The 18588-nt window shown below is 35.7% G+C and overlaps 1 protein-coding gene across 1 annotated transcript; it reads right to left on the bottom strand.

Annotated features, from left to right (window-relative positions):
* Window positions 1-2640: 2640 nt before the first annotated feature.
* Window positions 2641-13268, bottom strand: TAGLN3 (transgelin 3). Its single transcript, XM_070943754.1, has 5 exons — window positions 13192-13268; window positions 12672-12853; window positions 11465-11639; window positions 5783-5885; window positions 2641-2873 (listed from the first exon to the last, which is right to left on the bottom strand). Exons 2-5 carry the CDS (start codon window positions 12849-12851, stop codon window positions 2732-2734), a joined length of 600 nt encoding a protein of 199 aa, XP_070799855.1. The 5' UTR covers window positions 12852-12853; window positions 13192-13268; the 3' UTR covers window positions 2641-2731.
* Window positions 13269-18588: the final 5320 nt, after the last annotated feature.

Consider the following 18588-nt stretch of genomic DNA (forward strand, 5'->3'; position numbering starts at 1 on the left):
AACTATATTAAATTTGTTAACTGACATGAATAAGTTGTATTGAGTCATTAGGATTAGGGTTAGGGCTGAGGTTAGAGTTAGAGTTAGACTTAGGGTTAAGTTCTGGGAAAGGAAGAGAAAACTTTGATGTGCATGGAATTCAATCCAGCTTCAGGGTATGGCGTTTGGAATTATTTTCAACTTCTCAACCAGCAATGGCCATGGGAGGTACATGTAATATATTACATTTCTCTGTGTGCTTCTCCACTCCATCCATATTTCATTATGTATGTGGTGAATAGCGTGTGATAAATTGCATAGGCTTAGGTCTTGAGTCACATAACCAGGAGGAAGAAAGAATGAGGACTAAGAATAGAGCGCTTAAAAGAATTTGAGGTGTTGTCCAGCTATCATATTGTTGCACTGAAAGGTTTTTTTTTAATGTATGATGGAGATGTTGTTGTTGATGACGAGGATGGTGATGATGATAAAAGATTTTTCCAGAGTCCCCAGCCAGATTTGGTACACATTTAGACACAATTTCTTTTGCCAGCTTCTCTCCTACGTCAAATTTGCTCCCGTTGGATTCAGTTTTCAGCAAAATCTCACAATGATGAATTGACGGATAATTTCTGGGTTCCTTTACATAATTTCTTTCCAACATTACTTTGAGTGGAAAACTATAACAACGCTCAGAATGAAGAATTTTAAAGCTATTTTTGTCACTCATTTAAGATCAGCAGAAGCAACTATCATCAAATGTCAGTCAGGTTTGATAAAGATATACCAATTTAATATTGCATCCCTGAGCACCTATTCAAGGGATGCACTGGCTAACCGTATATCTTGAATTTTTGTTCATTATATTTCCTGCCTGTTATAATTATAGATGAGCTGAGCTGAAAGCAGACAAAAGTAAATGGAAAAAAAGGTGATAGCATCCTACAACCACAAATAATTAGAAGCAAGTGTAAATGTCCTGTTCCTGTTGCCATAACAGTCATACTCTTGATGCAAAAAACAAAACACATCCCATACCTTAGCTTGGCTGGGGAAAAGGTACTGCTGGAGTGGAGATTTCTGTCTTCATCATCCTTCCAGAGAAAACAATGAGAGTACCTGAGCATCAATGTAAAACTACTACAAAAAGTAAGTTGATAAGACAAGTAACATCAACTTAAACAATCACAAAAGCAAAGCATAAAATGAGATAATCACAGTAAAGCATTCCGAACTCCTCTTCCCCCAATAGTCAAGACCTATTTCTCTTATAAAAGTTAACCCTTTATGTTAATCAAGCTTGATGCAGGTTTTATTAAACAAAATCCCATTATAATTTTCTGAATGTATTTAAGTCAGGGGTAGTCAAACTTCATTGTATGCAGTTAGTATTTGGGGTAGACAAAGGATAATAGAGAGTAGGAGAATTACATGGAACAGAGTCTTGTCAAATACATATAATGTGAGGATTTTCCATATTTTTCACATGTACATGTGCTTCTTTTTTGAACTACTATGTTAAACATTTAGGCAGTGTACATTACAATTTGTTTCTCTATCCCCCAAATAGCATCCACCTTTGAGTTAAGTTTGGCATTTCTGATACAGGTAGAAAACCAGAGGGTATCGAAAAGAGTTTGAGAACCAATGAAGAACTTTAGAAGTCCATTCCAACTAAAAGCCTTGAATTAATTAGCCTAATTCTGATTTAAAGCTGCTGTGAATTTTAGTTTATGAAGGGGGGAGGAGGTGTTAGTCCTTTTAGTGGATAGTAACAAAGCTATATATATATATATATGTAATTAGTAAACAGATACCAAATGGCTATTGATAACCAAATCATTACTTGATTAAGCTAAAAATTTGGTAAGTGTATTCAGAAGAAAATATGGTAGTGGGGTTAAGCATAAATCAGCAAAGTTTAAAAGGATACTTAAAAAAAAACCACCTTATAATAGATCAGGCCTTTGTCTACATGTGAAATACTGGCTTTCAAGAGTTGAAGGCAGAATATGACTGGAACCAATCAACATCATATTTCCCACCAATGTCCTGCTTTGATTGTCCAAATTCTTCCTCTGATGCTACTGCTTTTTCTGGAATGATTTTTCTTGGATTGGGTATTCTTCCTCCCTCTTAGGTTACATTCTTATTGTTATTTGGGACACCTTTTGCCCAATCACATTCGATCAGCTAAACATTGTGTCCCTCCATGTGTGTATGTTTGTATATAACCTTGACAAGGATCACAATGAACTCAATTGTTTCTGTAAAGTATGGTAAATCATATTCGCTCCCCTTTTAAAACATATAGAGATGCTGCAAAAGAGATATCCAGCCTAAATCTTTGCAGTTATTCATCCCATTTTATTTTTATTGTAGAAGATGAAAGTAGGATAGAGTAGAGAAGAAAAGGACTGAGAAGTTATAGGCAGTTCAATAAGACAAGGATACAGAAAATAACAAATTGCAAATAAATACAGAAAAATAGTCTTTGCATAGTTCAAAAATGAACATCATATGGTGTCAGCGTGCTATGTGAACTAACACGCAACAAGCACACAGACCCACAATTTCAGTTGAACGATTGTGTGTATGTGTGCGCGTGTATACATTTGCATACACAAACACATACATAATCTTAGAGAGAAAACCTAGAAGCAGATCTCAGCATGAACATTAACTAGCTATGTGTTTTTCAGTCAAGCCATGCTACCAAGTGGGTAAGTGAGAGTTTAAAAGTGGTTTTAAACTATATGATCTGTCTTGGCATTCCGTATCCTGTCATCCCTGATTGGGATGCTCCCTTGTTACTTCCCATTTGAAGACCGATGACATTCTGTCCTTGGCGAAGCTGCTCTTCAGAAAATCCTCGCTGGTTCTTCTGTGCTTTCCTGTGAAAATGATTCTGTTTTAAAAGTGACATGTTTGTTCTGCTTTAAATTCTCAAATGTTTTTTATCAGATTGAGTGCCACAGCCCCTGGGTTTATCTACAGTATAAGGTTAGTATTGTCCTGATTTTGAGAACATGAGCTGTTTTGGAAGACAAGAAGAGGTTTCTAACACTGAATTCCCCCTTCTGAAGCTGTAGGTGTGTCATAAAATAATGGAAGCCAGCAAGTCCTAAGGACCCCAGGGATCTCTTTGAGGAGAGGGGAAGTCAGGGACTAGAAGCAGGGATGAAATGCTCCCGGTTCAGAGAACCGGTAGCAAAAATCCCTGCCCCCCCCCCTCCATGCCCAGCTGAACCGCACAATCATCAGAGGCTTTTTTTTTTTTTTTTAGTTTTTAAAAGCATTTTTTCTACAACCTCTTTGGCAGAAAAAATGCTTTTAAAAGAAAAAAAAAGCCTCTGACGATCAGGCAACTCAGCTGGGATCGTCAGAGCCTTTTGAAAGCATTTTTTTACAACTCTTCACCGAAGAGGTTGTAGAAAAACTGGTTTTAAAAGTAAAAAAAAAAAATGGTCACACCCACCCAGTCACATTACACCCCCCCCCACTAAGTCATGCCCACAGAACCGGTAGTAACAAATTTTAGATTTCCCCACTGGCTTGAAGTATGAATATCTTATAAATAAAGGCTTTCTAAAATTCTACTCTATTTCCTGAACATATTTAGCCACTGTGGAAAAAAGAATAGTTAGGACTCTGAAAAAACTGCATTACTTTGCATTTCTTTTCCTTCAAAAAATATTAAACACAAGGAGATAGCATTTCAGCCAATACGGCATGTTGAAAGTAGCATTAATTACAGTGACATTAGGGACATAGGGAAAGTGTTCATCACCATCCAACAAATGGTACAGCTCCCTCTTGGAACCTAGTAGGTGCCATGGCCTCATTCAAAACAATAAAAAAATGTTTAAAAAATCAAAATTATTACCACATAAGGATTTATAGTGGATGGATACTACTCACTTCTGTATTGGAGTAGCATCATTCAACACCTCAATATCAGAAAACTAAATCAACCTGGTATTTTGCTACATATAGATAAGCCATATTTGAGAAAGAGTAGAAAATAGCAAATCAAATAGCAAATAGCAAATCATTCAGCCACTTTCTTGGTACTGATGGTTTTATGTTATCTGGCCATCATCCAGAAAAACACTTAAGTAGATGTTCTGCTTTATTAAGACAAGAGCGTGCAAGATTAAGCACTATTTCTCCAGAGGTTGATGTTACAAAATGTATCAAATATCAGTTTGGGAAAATTGCTTCAGAACTGTTAGGCAGCTTTCTTAGATGTATGTTCATTTATCAATAATCATGAAGTAGAGCAAAATTCTGAGGAAGTATAGTTTCAGAATTGTCTCGGCAGATAGTAATGATTTGCAAATTATGTTTCATATTTCTGTTAATGCTTGGGCAATTGCTGCTACAGATATCTGAGTCATTGCTAGAAAGAATGACTCAAATACGTTAAGGAAGACATACTACCCTATCTACTAGCTGCACAAACAAGAGAAGACTTCTTGATAGACAAATTATATACTGGGGTGGGCAAGCATTGGATAGCAGGGGGCTCACCTAATGTTTTGAAGATCAAAGGGCTGAGTTCTGCATTGTCAGGGAAGAGACAAAATATATGGGGCCATATCACATACTTGAGGGTGACACAATGGCTCAGCAGTTAAGACGCTGGGCTTATCAGCTGGAAAGCTGGCAGCCCAGGTTCGAGACTTGAGCACCAGCACCATGACAGGGTGAGCTTCCATTCTCTCCCCAGCTGCTGCCAACCTAGCAGTTTGAAAGCAAGTAAATGCACATAGATAAATAGGTACCACTTTGGTGATAAGGTAACAGCGCTCTGTGATGTTATGCTGGCCACATGACCACAGAAATGTCTTCGGACAGTGCTGGCTCGGTGACCTTGAAACGGAAATCAGCACTCCCCCCTATAGTCAGCAATGACTAGCGGAATCAAAACTGCAGGGATTCCTTTACCTTTTTAAAAAATAAAAATCATATACTTGGAATAAGGAAGGATTTGGGATACTTTTGTTCTTTTCCCTTTTTTAAAAGCTGTGTATGCTATTAGAATTTATACTAAAGGTTTACATATTTCCTGTCTGAAAATAGTGGGATTGTATGCTTTTCATTTTCAATAGCTCTAGGTCAGGGGTGTCAAACGCAAGGCCTGGGGGCCGGATCCAGCCCAGTGGGTGCTTAGATCTGGCCCACAGGGCCACCCTGGTAACAGTAAAGGACCAAAACACGGTGCCTCTGCCAGCAAAAACGGAGCCTGGAAGGACTGTGTGTGACTCTCCTGAGCTCCATTATCGCTTGCAGAGGGTTGCAGGAGGCCATTGCAGCCTAAAATGGAGCTCGCAAGAACCACGGGCGGCACTCCCAAACTCCGTTTTCACTGGCAGAGGGTTACAGGAGGCTGTCGCAGCCAAAAACAGAGCTGGCAGAGCGTTTGGGCCACTACAGGTGCCCCTGACACAAATGACATCGAGCTGACCATGCCCACCCAAGATCAAACACAATCCTGTTGCCACCTCAATGAAATCGAGTTTGACATGCCTGCTCTAGGTCAATAAGCGAAGGAAATTATGCACTCCTGGGTAGACGATTCTGCATCAACATAATTCATTATTATAAATGGAACATTTTTGAATATCTATTCTAAAGAGGTCTTTAATTAACAGCTGAAAAGAGCCAAAATTAAGGTGTCTTGCTTTAAAAAATACATTTTCTTCTGTCTAGGATTTGTTTTTCATTAAACAAATGCACATTTGTTTTTCATGCACATTTAGTCTATGTTTGAAAATGGAAACAACAAACATATTCTTACCTGTGAAACCAGGAGGGATCCCCTTTGTAACATCCATCATCCCTTGTAACAGCTTCACTGCCTAAAGCCATTAGAGTCCTTTGCACAGCAGCCATGTCTTTTCCTAAAAAGAATTATTCATGTGTTATTGTTAAATTGTTTGGTTGTACTTCAGCAGCATTACGTAGACACCTGTTTTACCTCAAAATCCCCAGAGCTTTTATTATTACATTATGTTTTCTGTTTTTATTCTGGTCTCAAGAGAATTTTCCTTGACAGAATCCTTCCTACTTTTAGCTTGCAAACTGCTGCATGACTGTCAGTATATAACTTAGAGATTTAGTTTTAGAGATTTAGGAAACCTGACCATATGCTTGATCTCTATGAGATTGTATTAGAGGCTACACTTTTCAGTAAACTATATCTTTCTAATTGGCTTTGGCAAATTTTTGTGGGAAACAAATTTGAAAATAGCTTTTGGGGGCTGGAGTTTGGATTTTTTTTTCCTATTCTGACTAACAAATGAAGTAAAATATGATGCCCAGAAATAAATCAATGGTTTGCTGCAAGTTTCACCAGCATAAGCTACATATAGGCTTCAAAACATGATACTATGAGGGAATACAGCCCACTCATGTTCAGGCTGTTTTCCATCTATGTCTTTTATAACTCACTGGATTTCCTCCATTATAGATATATCAGGCTTTTGGTCATTCTAGCTTGCCCCTTCCTATATCAAGCACTTTGTTTTTTCTTTCGGTCTCCTTCTAGTTCTTTTAAACCTTCTTCAAGTTCTGCACACATACCCCATGTGAACATATATGTGGGGGGGGGGGTTGCACGGGATAGAAGCAAAAGAATGTGGGTTCTGCCTCACTCTATTATCTTTCTTGTCAGCTTCATGTGTCTATCTGTACAGGGCTTCTCATGCTATCTAGCTGGGGAGTTTTGGAAGTCCACACACCTGGAGAATGTTCAGATCAGACACTGGTATAGAGGATCACTCTAGAGGACATCCCAAAGGTACTTTTTCAAGAGGCACCTGGACTTTCTGGTATCCATTCATACTCCCACACCATTCGAAGGATGTTCATCCCAAAGTGCATAGCTAAATGTCTATGGAGATTCTCAGTCAACCAGAAAATCCAGTTGCCTATTGAAAAAGCACCTTTGGGCCAACCATGACCTGGATGACGGTGAATCTCCATAGACACTCTAGAGAAGGAGTGTCAAACTCATGTTGTCATGTTGTCACGTGATGTATCGTGACTTTTTTTCCCATTTGCTAAACCAGGGATGGGTGTGGCCAGTGCATGAAACATCCAGCCCACAGGCCGCGAGTTTGATACCCCTGCTCTAGACGACAGCCGCTGCAATTCGAGAGATTTAAATTATGTGAAGCATCTCTACAGATGCAGGAAGTTTTCCTTTACAGATAAGTCATCCTTTTCAGATAGAAGGCAATATGATGGACTATAGTACTATTTTCATTTTCATTCTCAACATCACCACTCTTTGCACTGACAATTTACACTCAAGGAATTGCTGAAGGAAGCTTTAGATATGTAAAGCTTTAGATATGTGAAGCTAATCAGCAGCCAAATACTGAACATCAATTAGTTAAATCTCCCTCTAAACTCACAAAGCCACACCATCTACCAAACTCTAGGTGACAAGACAACATGAAAAATCACAGAAAAGAATCCACAGATGTTAAATTCTCATGGCTTACGCTAACAGTAACATCATTGCGAAAGTTGCCCAGCACTCCTTTCAGAGCAGTCCTTATTTTGTTCATAAGCAGCTGCATGAATTAATTCTACTATTTTTATTGAACAAAGAGAGAGTGATTAAATTGACTAAGGCCACAGAAAAGTTAATATTAAAGGGGGATTGTGAGTCATAGAATCTTGGCTCATTGTAAGGAACAGCTGTTAATTATATGACAATATCATCTTTTAAAAGTTGTTTTTAAAAGCCACATTTTTAAAATTACTGTTTGTAGCTATTGAGGGCTGCATGACTGAAGTAAAAATGTAATGATAACATCCATAAGGCAATGAGAGGATTTAGAAGCCATTTTCCCCCTTTTTGTTCCCATTAACTTTTAAAGTAACTTTAAGTCTATTGAAAGATACTGATTCCAGGAGCATAGATCTCAGGCCACTCCCTTTTAAGTCATAGTTAAAACAAAGGCTCCAGGTTTGGAAAAGGAAATCTGAGGTCAGCACTTTTTGATAATGTGATATTCTAATAATGGAAAGACTGAAGCAGACCTGTTTGGCTAAGGGCAAGCTGGAAGGAGAAGATTAACGTTCTACAGGTCCTTGGTCTTATGCCATATTCATAGGTTGTGGGATATTTAAAAAAGAGTAGTATATAGTCCAGCTTTTGGAAGGGAAAGGTTTCTTTTTTTAAAAAAAATTAAGTACTAGCTTTTCACAATTAGCATTAGATGAAGGAAATGGAGAATCACAAATATTTCTCTACCCTCACATCTATTCTGCTGCTCTTATGATAACCTTGGAAATGAAATCTCAAAGGTTTTAATATCAGAACTCTCTTAAAAAGGACTTTGGACCAGAAAACGAAACGTCCTTAATACTTCATAATATTATGACGTCTCTCAATTTAAAAATGAACATGTTTACATCTTTAATGGGAATGCCCTAAAATAAATAATTTTGAAATAAGGTGAGTAATTAGCAATATTGAATATAACATTTACAGAACAAATAAAACATAAATAAGATGTATTCAATAATAAACAGAACCCTTTTAAAATGAAATATGGTATCTTTTAAAGTTCTGTTAATAGAGACAGTGATAGGCTTCTCAGGTCTATTAGATATTCTGTTCAAATACTTAATTTGTTATTTTGATGTACTATTTCTAAGTACCTGTGGTGCATCTCTTTTTATGAGATTGGTTTATTTATTTTTCAAAGTTCTAAACCTCCCTTTCCCTTAAAGAGTGGCTCTGGGCATTGTGCATTATAATATAACCGATAAAGAAAACAATGTATAAAAATTAAATTAGAAATGAAAAATTAAATTAGGGTTAAACATTTCAAAATTATAGAATAATGACAATTTAATAACAAAAGACAGAGAATCTAAAATAGCCATTTAACATTGGATTATTACAGGCCAGAGGGGTTCTCAAGGGACTAGGCAGCCCCATGGCAAACTAAAGGTTTATTGTTTTTTAATGTAGAAATAATATTTATAATGTATTACATAATAACTCGATTTTTTATGCTAGTTTCCCTCCCACACACATATACCTTCTGTAATTTTAGGGCATGCGGATCTGTATAGAACTGTTTTAGTAATTCAAAAGAAGCCATCTATGACTTGATATGACTTTTCATTACTTTGGTGGGACAATCACAATACAAAATCCTGCTTCCCAATTTGGGGACAAGTTTGGAGTCTTAATGAGCATTATTGAGATACCTACTATTGTGCCCTGTCAACCACATTTAATTATTCATTATTTGCACCATTGAAAAGACATAATATATCAGATGAATATTTTTGCCAGTATGTGCTTAAGCATACTAATCATTTTTTTCTTCACAACAATACTGATATTCTAGTCAACGTCACTAGAGCTTGGGTTTCTCTGTTCCTATTCCAAACCGTAGCATAATACAGATCTAAACTATGAGATCTGTAAATGGCTATTCAAGTTGGTAGTGTAACCCGGGGTCATGGTATACGTAAACCTTCTCCAACTTGGTGCCCTGCAGCTGTGGGGGCAGTACAGATCCCAGAATTCCTCTTCTGGCAATACAGCTGTAAGTAACTGGACATTATCAGAATTGGAACGGCTCCAATACCTTCATCCAGTTTCTGGTCCAAGATTCAAAGGAATGCCATTTGAATTGTAAAGATCATTTCTCTTGGTCAAAATCCAGAATCTTCTCTCTATATTACTTGACAGTTTTGATATGGCACTTATCCTGCCTAACTTTTTCTTGGAAACATATGAGACGTGATTAGTAACAGAAAGCAAAGATTGCTTTATCCTTTTCTCCTCAGAGCAGTAGCCACATCCGGCAGGGCTTTTAGCAGTTCTTTCATTGCTTCCTGGCTATCATTATCAATTCACATCTAAAAAATGTTCTTTAGATACCAAAGTCTCTGTAAATGGGTTAGGCAAGGCTTCAGTCTTATAATTTAATTTAAAGCACAAAATAAATATAAAAGGGAAAGCAGAGCTCCTACAGTTGCTGCACAAGTCTAGGAAATGGAGGAGGAGAGGAAAAATAAATATAACAAGAACGGACAATTGTTTAAATGGAGAGTGCAAGAATTTATTTTGACTCACATACATGACTTCCATCAGAATATTCATAAAGGATACATATAAGGAAATATCAAATTCATCATTACAAGGACAATATTATTAATTATATGGATTTTTCTAATACTAGGAAGAGAGCTGTTGAAAAAAAGGCCTGATTTTAGGCACTGGACTAAATTATCAGAATATCAGAGTAGATATTAGTATTTTATCCATTAAACCAAGTCTTTCCTGATGCTAAGAGACATACAAGGAATGTTCTTTATTCCAGAGTATAATAAAAAGAGGGGCCTATAAAGTTACTTCACCTTTTTACTGAAAAAAATGTGGAGCAGTGACTGTGCATATGCTGTACATTCTCATTGGGATAGTCAGGAACGGCTTCTAAAACATTCTTGAGATTTTGGTAGAAGATTAATCTGCTTAAAAAGAGTTGTCTTCTACCTGCGCTGCTGAGTTTCAAAACACCTTTTTGTAGGATTTGCATAAATCATAAAGGTACTACTCTACTTGCATAAAGCCCATTTCCAGAGGTGAAATGACAACATACAAATTTGAAGCTTCACCCAGTATAAACTCAGTCTAAACTATTCTGACAACATTATTATTGTCAGGCTTCAGATCTATTTGTCCTGAGTTTTCTTTCATTCAAGAGAGTGGCTGTTGTTTATGGGATGATTAATTTCATGTACTACAATCAATGAATGAATTTCTCAAGTAAGTTTTCCCAATCTGAAACTGGATCAATCCCATACTATGAATGTCCCCAATCAAATTTCAAAAGGATTTTAACAAATAGCTGTATATTTCTCCGAGTATACTCTTTCTATATGTATCTTTCTTAATGCATTAATTTTGGTAATGGGTTCCACTAATATAATTAATTTCTGTTTGGACTTTCTCCTAATATGTACATTTTTAAATTTCTGTGCATGTGTCCCATACATACAAGTTAAAATTAGATAATGAAATTCAGCAAATATTGATATACATGCTAACTTTGTTCCAAGCTAAATATAGAAAATGTGAACTGGTTTATGTTTACATTTAAATGAAAACTAATTGCATTTCACCATCCTTAAAATGATAACTTGTTATTTTGCTGAAATATCTGTTATAATATAACTTCTATTTGCTTAGTTTTGATGTGCTTCTGTAAAAAAACAACCCCATATCTTTCACTTGGATATATGTACAAAATATTTCATTCAATCTTGCATCAATATAAATTTCAATAAGGCATTACTGGAGAGAACAGTGCTTAAAGGCAATGCAAATTAGAAATAATTGTAATGGCATTTGGGAATTTTCTGATAAAGAAATATATAGTGAATATCAGGTTAAGCAGTGTTACAGAAAAAGAAACACTCTTATATATAAATAAGTCTCTACCTTCCCATAAATCTACTGTCTGGAAGATATCTGTTGTTCGTACTCCATAGCTTTCTGCAGCTTTCAAGAACTGAGAAATTTGTTCCATTTGTTTGAAAGCCATCTTTGAGTCTGTGATCCTTGCAATAGGTTCTTTTCCCTTGGGATGAAGATTGTTTATTAACTTGCAGAGCAGCTGGGAGATTGACCATTAAAAGCAGAATTGAAAGAGACAAAATCAATTAATTCCACCAACTAAAGGCAACACAGTATGTGTATATTACTCTGTTTATAACATAGATATTCTAATGCCACTTAGAAAGGGTCCCCTGGCTCTCTGCTCCTCAAATGAAATACATAATACAAACATAAGTGTATGCTACTGACAGCATGTATTATGGATGCATTTGAGCCAAATACATTAACAATGCTTGGCAAAGCTTCCCTTTCCACAGATAAAACATACATGGCTGAAATGAAGCAGGCAAAATCAAATTATTCACTTCAGATTATATAACAATTGATAGTCACATGGGAGAGCAAAACACAGCTTGAGCTCAAGTATAAGTAGTATCAAGTAGTAAGCTGATAAAAACACAATCACTACGTTTAATAATTTTGCCAAGTCTTCCATATAAATGAAAGCACCTTTGTGCCGTTCTTTCAGTAAATGAATAAATTATCACTTAAAGACTTAGAATTGCTTATTCCTTGAAAAAAAAAAAAACCAGAACAGAACTGTGGCATTTCATAAACGAATACACATAACTAACCCATTTTAAAGGAGGATAATACTATTAGGGAAAAGCTCAGGGTTGTAAAGGATCTGTAATTAACTGTCAAAAAATTGTAATTTATATTCCTCATATTGCATAACCATTGTTCCATCCGTCTCTATACAGCTCTATACACTGTTTTTCATACTGTCCTCTGTTCATAACAGCAATCACCTTCAATGTTTGAATTATTTTATTGGAGTCTAGAGAAAGGCAGTTTACAGATGGAGATAATAATTGCTCTTAAATTAAACAAATCAAATATACTTTGTAATCTCTGAAATATTACTTTGTAACATTGATTTTATAGGACATGCTACCTAATGAGGTCAGGAATGCATGCCAAAGTTAATTGATTATTTGATATATTTTTGAAATGATAAAAATTTAGGAACAAATTATATTATTCAACAATGTTACATTTCTAGATGCAATATCCGATTATTACTTACTATTCCATCCATTAGCCATTTCTGAAAATGTTGTTTTCCAGGAGGGGGGTGCTCTATATTTTCACCACATTGTATAATAATCCAATCCACTAAACGACTTTCCAGTTCTAGATCATATTTCTGTTCAATCTTTTCTTGAACTTCTCGGCTTAAGCCATAGCTTGGTCCTCTATTGGCCATCTCTAGGAAGGAAGGAGAAAAAAACACATTAACTTTTAAAAGCCACAAATTACCTATCAACTATTATCTTAAACATCTTACTACAGATAAAGATAACTTCAAAACATCTTTAAAAAGGTGAGTGAACCTTTTTAAAAAAGCTGTTCCAAAACTAGCTCTCACGATCGTAAGAGTGTGTGAATTTTTGCTATTACAGTGCATATTTTAAATTTCCACATACAATTACCATCAGCATCAGAAGTTGCTAATTATATTTCAAATTAACGTTGCAAATTCAGAGTTCTCTCTTTAAGGAACTACAGCAAGCCACCAAAGTCAGAAGTATAAAAAGCATTCCTACAGAACAATTTAGAAGATCCTTTCGGCAAGGCACGTGAAGATTTTTCAGCAATTAACTATATCCAAAACCCGAATCCAAATCAAAGGAAAAAATCTTGATCAAATTTAAGAAGAGACAAAGGCAGCTGTGATGCTCTGCTGGTCGTGGTCCTGCTGCTGTGGAAGCATTGTGGTTTGGAGGAGGTTGTATTGATTTGATTTCCCTCACAGTCGAGTAGGGTCAAAGCAGGGGCGTTGCTAAGAGCTATTAAAGAGGCACTCCTATTCCCTCATAGTCAGAGAAGGAGTCCTATTCAACTCAATCAGCTGCAACCAGCTTCTCTGCGCACACTTCCGCTGCTGTCAGACTGTTATTCTGTGCAATGCTCTTATGCTGCAGCCGTTGTCATAGCGCCCGAGAATTTAGCTGTTTAAAATACTCTCAGAATCACAGACAACAGTGGAATTTTATTGAACTAAAGACAATCCTGCACCTATAGCACTGATGTAAAATCTGGAAATATGGAAGCTGAGTAGAGTGATAGTTGTGAAAAGATGCACAGTAAATAAAAAAAATACTTCCATTTCTAAATAACATGTTAAGAAAAAACTAGATTTTTCAGCATCCCATCCCATCCCATCCCAAACCAACAGATCTGCAATGCAGAGCAGAAAGCTTCAAATTCTAAAGCATCATAACTTTCCAAATCCTTGCCAAATCACAGCTGTTATTTGCTGAATTGCACTTAATAAGCAAATGGAGATAATATGGATTTTTCAGGACTTGCCCAAGAGATTATGTTTTCTTGGATAGAACAGTAAATTATACCATGTAAGCCTCAGTTGATATATAATGAATGAATTTATCCATTTGTTATTATACATTGATTGTATTTCTCTGGAAAGAAAGTTAATCTTTTGAGATTGGGTCATTATTTTCCCTAATGTAAGACAAGCTTTGTGTGCAAATCACTATGAAGGGGCATGATGGTTCAGTACATAGCTTTGATTGTCCTTTTCTTTGAGGACATTAAGTCAAGACTGTCTTGGAAAAGCTCAGGCTTTATTCAGGAATAATGTAGCCTTTTTATGGAAATCTTTTTGGCTCTGCACCATTTCAGACAGAAAGTTGTTTTGAATATCCTTTTTATAAAACAATCTTACATAAAGAGTACTTTTTAATGTTAAAATTTTGTAAAAGGCGAAAGATTTATACGATCTTTTGCATGTCTGAGGATTTTTTTTTCTCCAACAGAGAGGAAACTTATTTGTTTGAGAGGAAACTTATTTGTCCAGTTACTTGCAAACAGCCAAGTGGTATTGTTGTCACCAATAAAACTAGATAAGAATGCTGACATTTTCATCACTCTCATAGCCCATCCTTTTAATGTCATCAAAACACAAACTGTTTAGGCTGAAAAGCTAAGCACAGTTGCATAGTCGGAAGCTTAGATTTGAATAAATATACACCTTAGAATACCTCTTAATTTCAATGTAAATTCTTCACAGTCCCTGTAACAAAAAAAAGAGCAGATTCCATCATGCTACTTTGGACATTTGGATAGTCAACATTTCTTCCCATGTTATCCCCCCACCCCACCCCCTTGCTATTGAGTTCTGATGCAAATAATGAGCTCACTGCTTTATATAAATCTCAGATTCCCCTGGACTTGAATACATGAAAAATTCAGTAGGTGACCTCATTTTCCTGTCAAGTCTTCTGTACTGTGCACTGATTTATTTTTATTTTTCAAAGGCTGAAATCTACTTCTCTTAGAAGTTGTCTCCCTGCATCCAGTATGCCGTGTGTATTAAATAGTGCCTGAGAATTTTTTTTTAAATTAAAATTTCCAATGAATATGGTCAATCAGGTTGATTTTCATTATTCTAGAATAGAAAACATTGAAACTATATTTATGATTCCTAATCAGTTTAAACAAAATACTAGAAACAAGATTTTAGCACATTGCTCTTTATTTGAATTCCTTTATAGCTTCCATGGCAACAACTACAGAAGCTAGAAGCTATCTATTCAAAGATGGAAGGTTCTTAGGCAAGTTTTGTGCACCTATTCTGTCTAGCCACAAACCATAGATATGTGCATGGTTTTTTAAAAAAAGGAACCTGAAAGGTATACTGCTTATGGTCTTTCATTCCATGTTTTAATATACTTGAATAAAAATTAAAACACATAATTGCACTGATTTATTCAAAATGGCATTCAGTACCTATGGGAATCCCTTAAGGTTTTCTTTAATAATAAATTGCATATATATATATATATATATATATATATATATATATATATATATATATGATTTATATGCTGCCCTTCTCCAGAGACTCAGGACGGCTTACAATGCGTTAAGCAATAGTTTTCATACTTTTGTATATTTTTACAAAGTCAGCTTATTGCCCCCACAAACTGGGTCCTCAATTTACCTACCTTAGAAAGGATGGAAGGCTGAGTCAACCTTGAGCCTGGCAAGAGTCGAACTTACTAATTGCAGACAGCTGGTGTTAATCACAATGCTATCAGTCTGCTGAGCTATCCAGTCATTTTTCATTTTGCATAGAGCCAAAGACAGCCATTCAGAACAGTTCCCATGGGACAGTGTCTTCTGTTTAGTAGACATACAGTATGGAGACAGTGCAAATAACAGACTGATTGATAACTCAAGAGTTTATTAAAAACCTGAGCCTCCAACAAATCTTTAATATTTTTAATATTTCAGTAAGGCGAAAAGAATCCAGCATCTAGTGGTTACATTCAGGATAGTATAGGTTATCCTAAGCACTAATAATACATCTCTTCTAGCTCCACTTTTTAATGATTATCAAGAACCATGGTATTCTATGGATTTTTATTTATTTTTTATTTGGTTATTAAATTTATATACCACCCATCTCGCTATCCAAAGCAATAAGTTGCATAGTAGACAGGGTGTTTCAGGGTAGCAGCTGACATATGATGGACAAGCTAATGGACCTTGATTTCTACCTGTTTTGGTGAACAGTGAATAAATTAGTGCGCATACACAGGAAAAAAATCATGAGATAAAATTCATTAATTCTTCCAATCTTATCTGTTTTTGCCTTTTCTTTTTATTCTTTTTTTCCAAATACGTTATTGCCAAATATATTAGCATATATTGCTATATATGCTTTTATCATATCCCATACATTCTGAAGTGATGTGTCTTTTTTATTTATTTTAAAGAAAAATTCTAGTTCTTTTTCCATAAACTGCTGAAAGTCCTTTTCATTTAATATTGTTGCATTCAAAGTCCATGTTGTCTTTTTCTTTTGTCCTTTCCACATTATTGTCATTGGGCTAAGGTCCGCCCAAATATTTGAACAATATTTACTTCTTGTACATTGTTTCTTCTCTTGCTTTTTCATCTATGTCTTTCTCTTCATCTTTCTACTTTGTCTCCCCTACTGCTCCCAAATCTTCTTCTAATGGTCCACAAAATTGTTGGTAAAATAATTTCGCTTTTTCAATAGAGTCAAGTCTATGTCTTTGTTCTTGCCATGTCACCAAAATTCCTTCTGGTATTAGCCATCTGAAACTCACTCCTTTTTGGATTGAACATTTTGTTAAGAACTGATATTCTCTCCTCAGTCCCTGACTATTCTAGGGATTTGTCTTATGACCACAAGTTCTTTATCTTTATGTTTCAGTACTGTAATTCTTGCTGCTTGTAATATCTCTGTTTTCACTGCCTTCTTTGTAAATCTTACATGTACTTCTCTTGGTAATTTATTCCTCATTGCATATCTTGTATATACTCTAAAAGCTTCATCAATCTCATTTAAAATCTTTTCTTTGGATTGTCCCAAAATTTCTGACAAAATCTCAGCAATCACCTCAGGTAAATATCCTCCTTTTTCTTTCTTTATATTTTGGAATCTTAAGTAAAATTCAGAACACTCCATTTTCAACAGGATAATTGTTTTTTCTTGTGATTTGTCAGTTAACACTAATTTTTCTTCTAGTTCCTCGACCTTCTTCTTTGTCGTTTCCACTTTTCTTCTACTTTCTGGATTCTCTCTTCATTTTTCCCAATCATAGCTTTCATTTCTTTTAACACCTGTTTTAAATCATCATAAAGCGATTGCATAAAGATTTTTAGTTACATCATCTCCTACATTTTCTGTGTTTCTGTCATTGAGGGACTTGATGTTGAATGTAAATGAGCTGTAAATTTCTTCATTTCCACTTTTCCAAATAATTTATAATCCATTTGTGGTTTATTTATAATCCAAGTGTCTAATCCACCCAATGGTTGGATTAGCAAAAATAAAAGAAAAAAATCCCAATCAACCACCTCCCTCCAAAAATTCAAAGCTCCAAATCTCCCATCAAAGAAAGAGAGAGAGAGAGAGAGAGAGAGAGAAGCAAATGAGAAGAGGAAGAAAAAAAGGAGAAGAAAAAAAAAAGAAAGCCAATCCAACTACAAAAGATAAAAGTTCAAATTAAAAATCCAGACAATAACAAAAAGGAAAAAAAAATTCTTCTGACTCTTCAAGTCATAATCCAAATTCTTAGCACTCTAATTCTATTGAGTTCAGTAACAAAAAAGCATCTAAATTTTAAAAAAAAGAACAAAACTTTTCACTTTCCCACAAGCAAGTCTCAAAACGGAGTACTTCAAAATGTTCACAAAAAGGTTATGCCAAAAAACTGGTCACCCCAGAATAATAATAATAAAAATATAAGATTAAAAGCCAAAAAAAAGTTCAAAAGCAAGTTCAAGTCTAGTCTTCTCTCTTCCACATCTCTCTGTTATCATTCAGCCAAAATGTCAAGTTCAATTGTTATTAAAATTTCTTCAGTCTTCAGAGTCAAAATCTTTTTCCCTTCTTGCCACTAGATGGCACTGCAGGTTAACTTTCGACAAAAACACAGTACTTTCACTCCTTTAAGGATTGTTGTTTCAAAATTTCCTTTTATCAATCACCATCGTTCTATAACATTTCATTCAAATGGGATTCATTGTCCAAATTCTTGTTATTAATTTTAAAAAGGTTAAAAATTCCCCAAGTCTTTCTTAATCAGTAAGAATAAAGTAAAAGCTTCCAGTTTCACCACCTAATTACCGGATGTGAGAGCGAATACACACCCATTCTCACTTCTCACTCTCAGGTAGTCTTTTTCCACCCTATCGGTCTTTCAGGTGGATTTGAAGGAAACTCTGAACTCACCCCTCACCCAAATCACTCTCACCTCGATGTCACACTCTGTCTCTTTTCTTCCTCTTCTGTTGCGGCCGTCCCAGCTTCCTAGCAACTTCTTTGGTTGCTTTTTGCACTGCCCAGTTTGAGGAGCTTCTTCCGATCCAGCCCGGGAGTTTGCGATCTCCCTGTGCTGACCAGTCCATGCTCCTCTTGTTTGTTGCCCTGTAAGGATGACTTA

This window comes from Pituophis catenifer, unplaced genomic scaffold (assembly GCF_029215685.1).
Source record: "Pituophis catenifer annectens isolate HBS135680 unplaced genomic scaffold, rPitCat1.0.hap2 SCAF_4, whole genome shotgun sequence".
Classification (NCBI taxonomy): Eukaryota; Metazoa; Chordata; class Lepidosauria; order Squamata; family Colubridae; genus Pituophis; species Pituophis catenifer.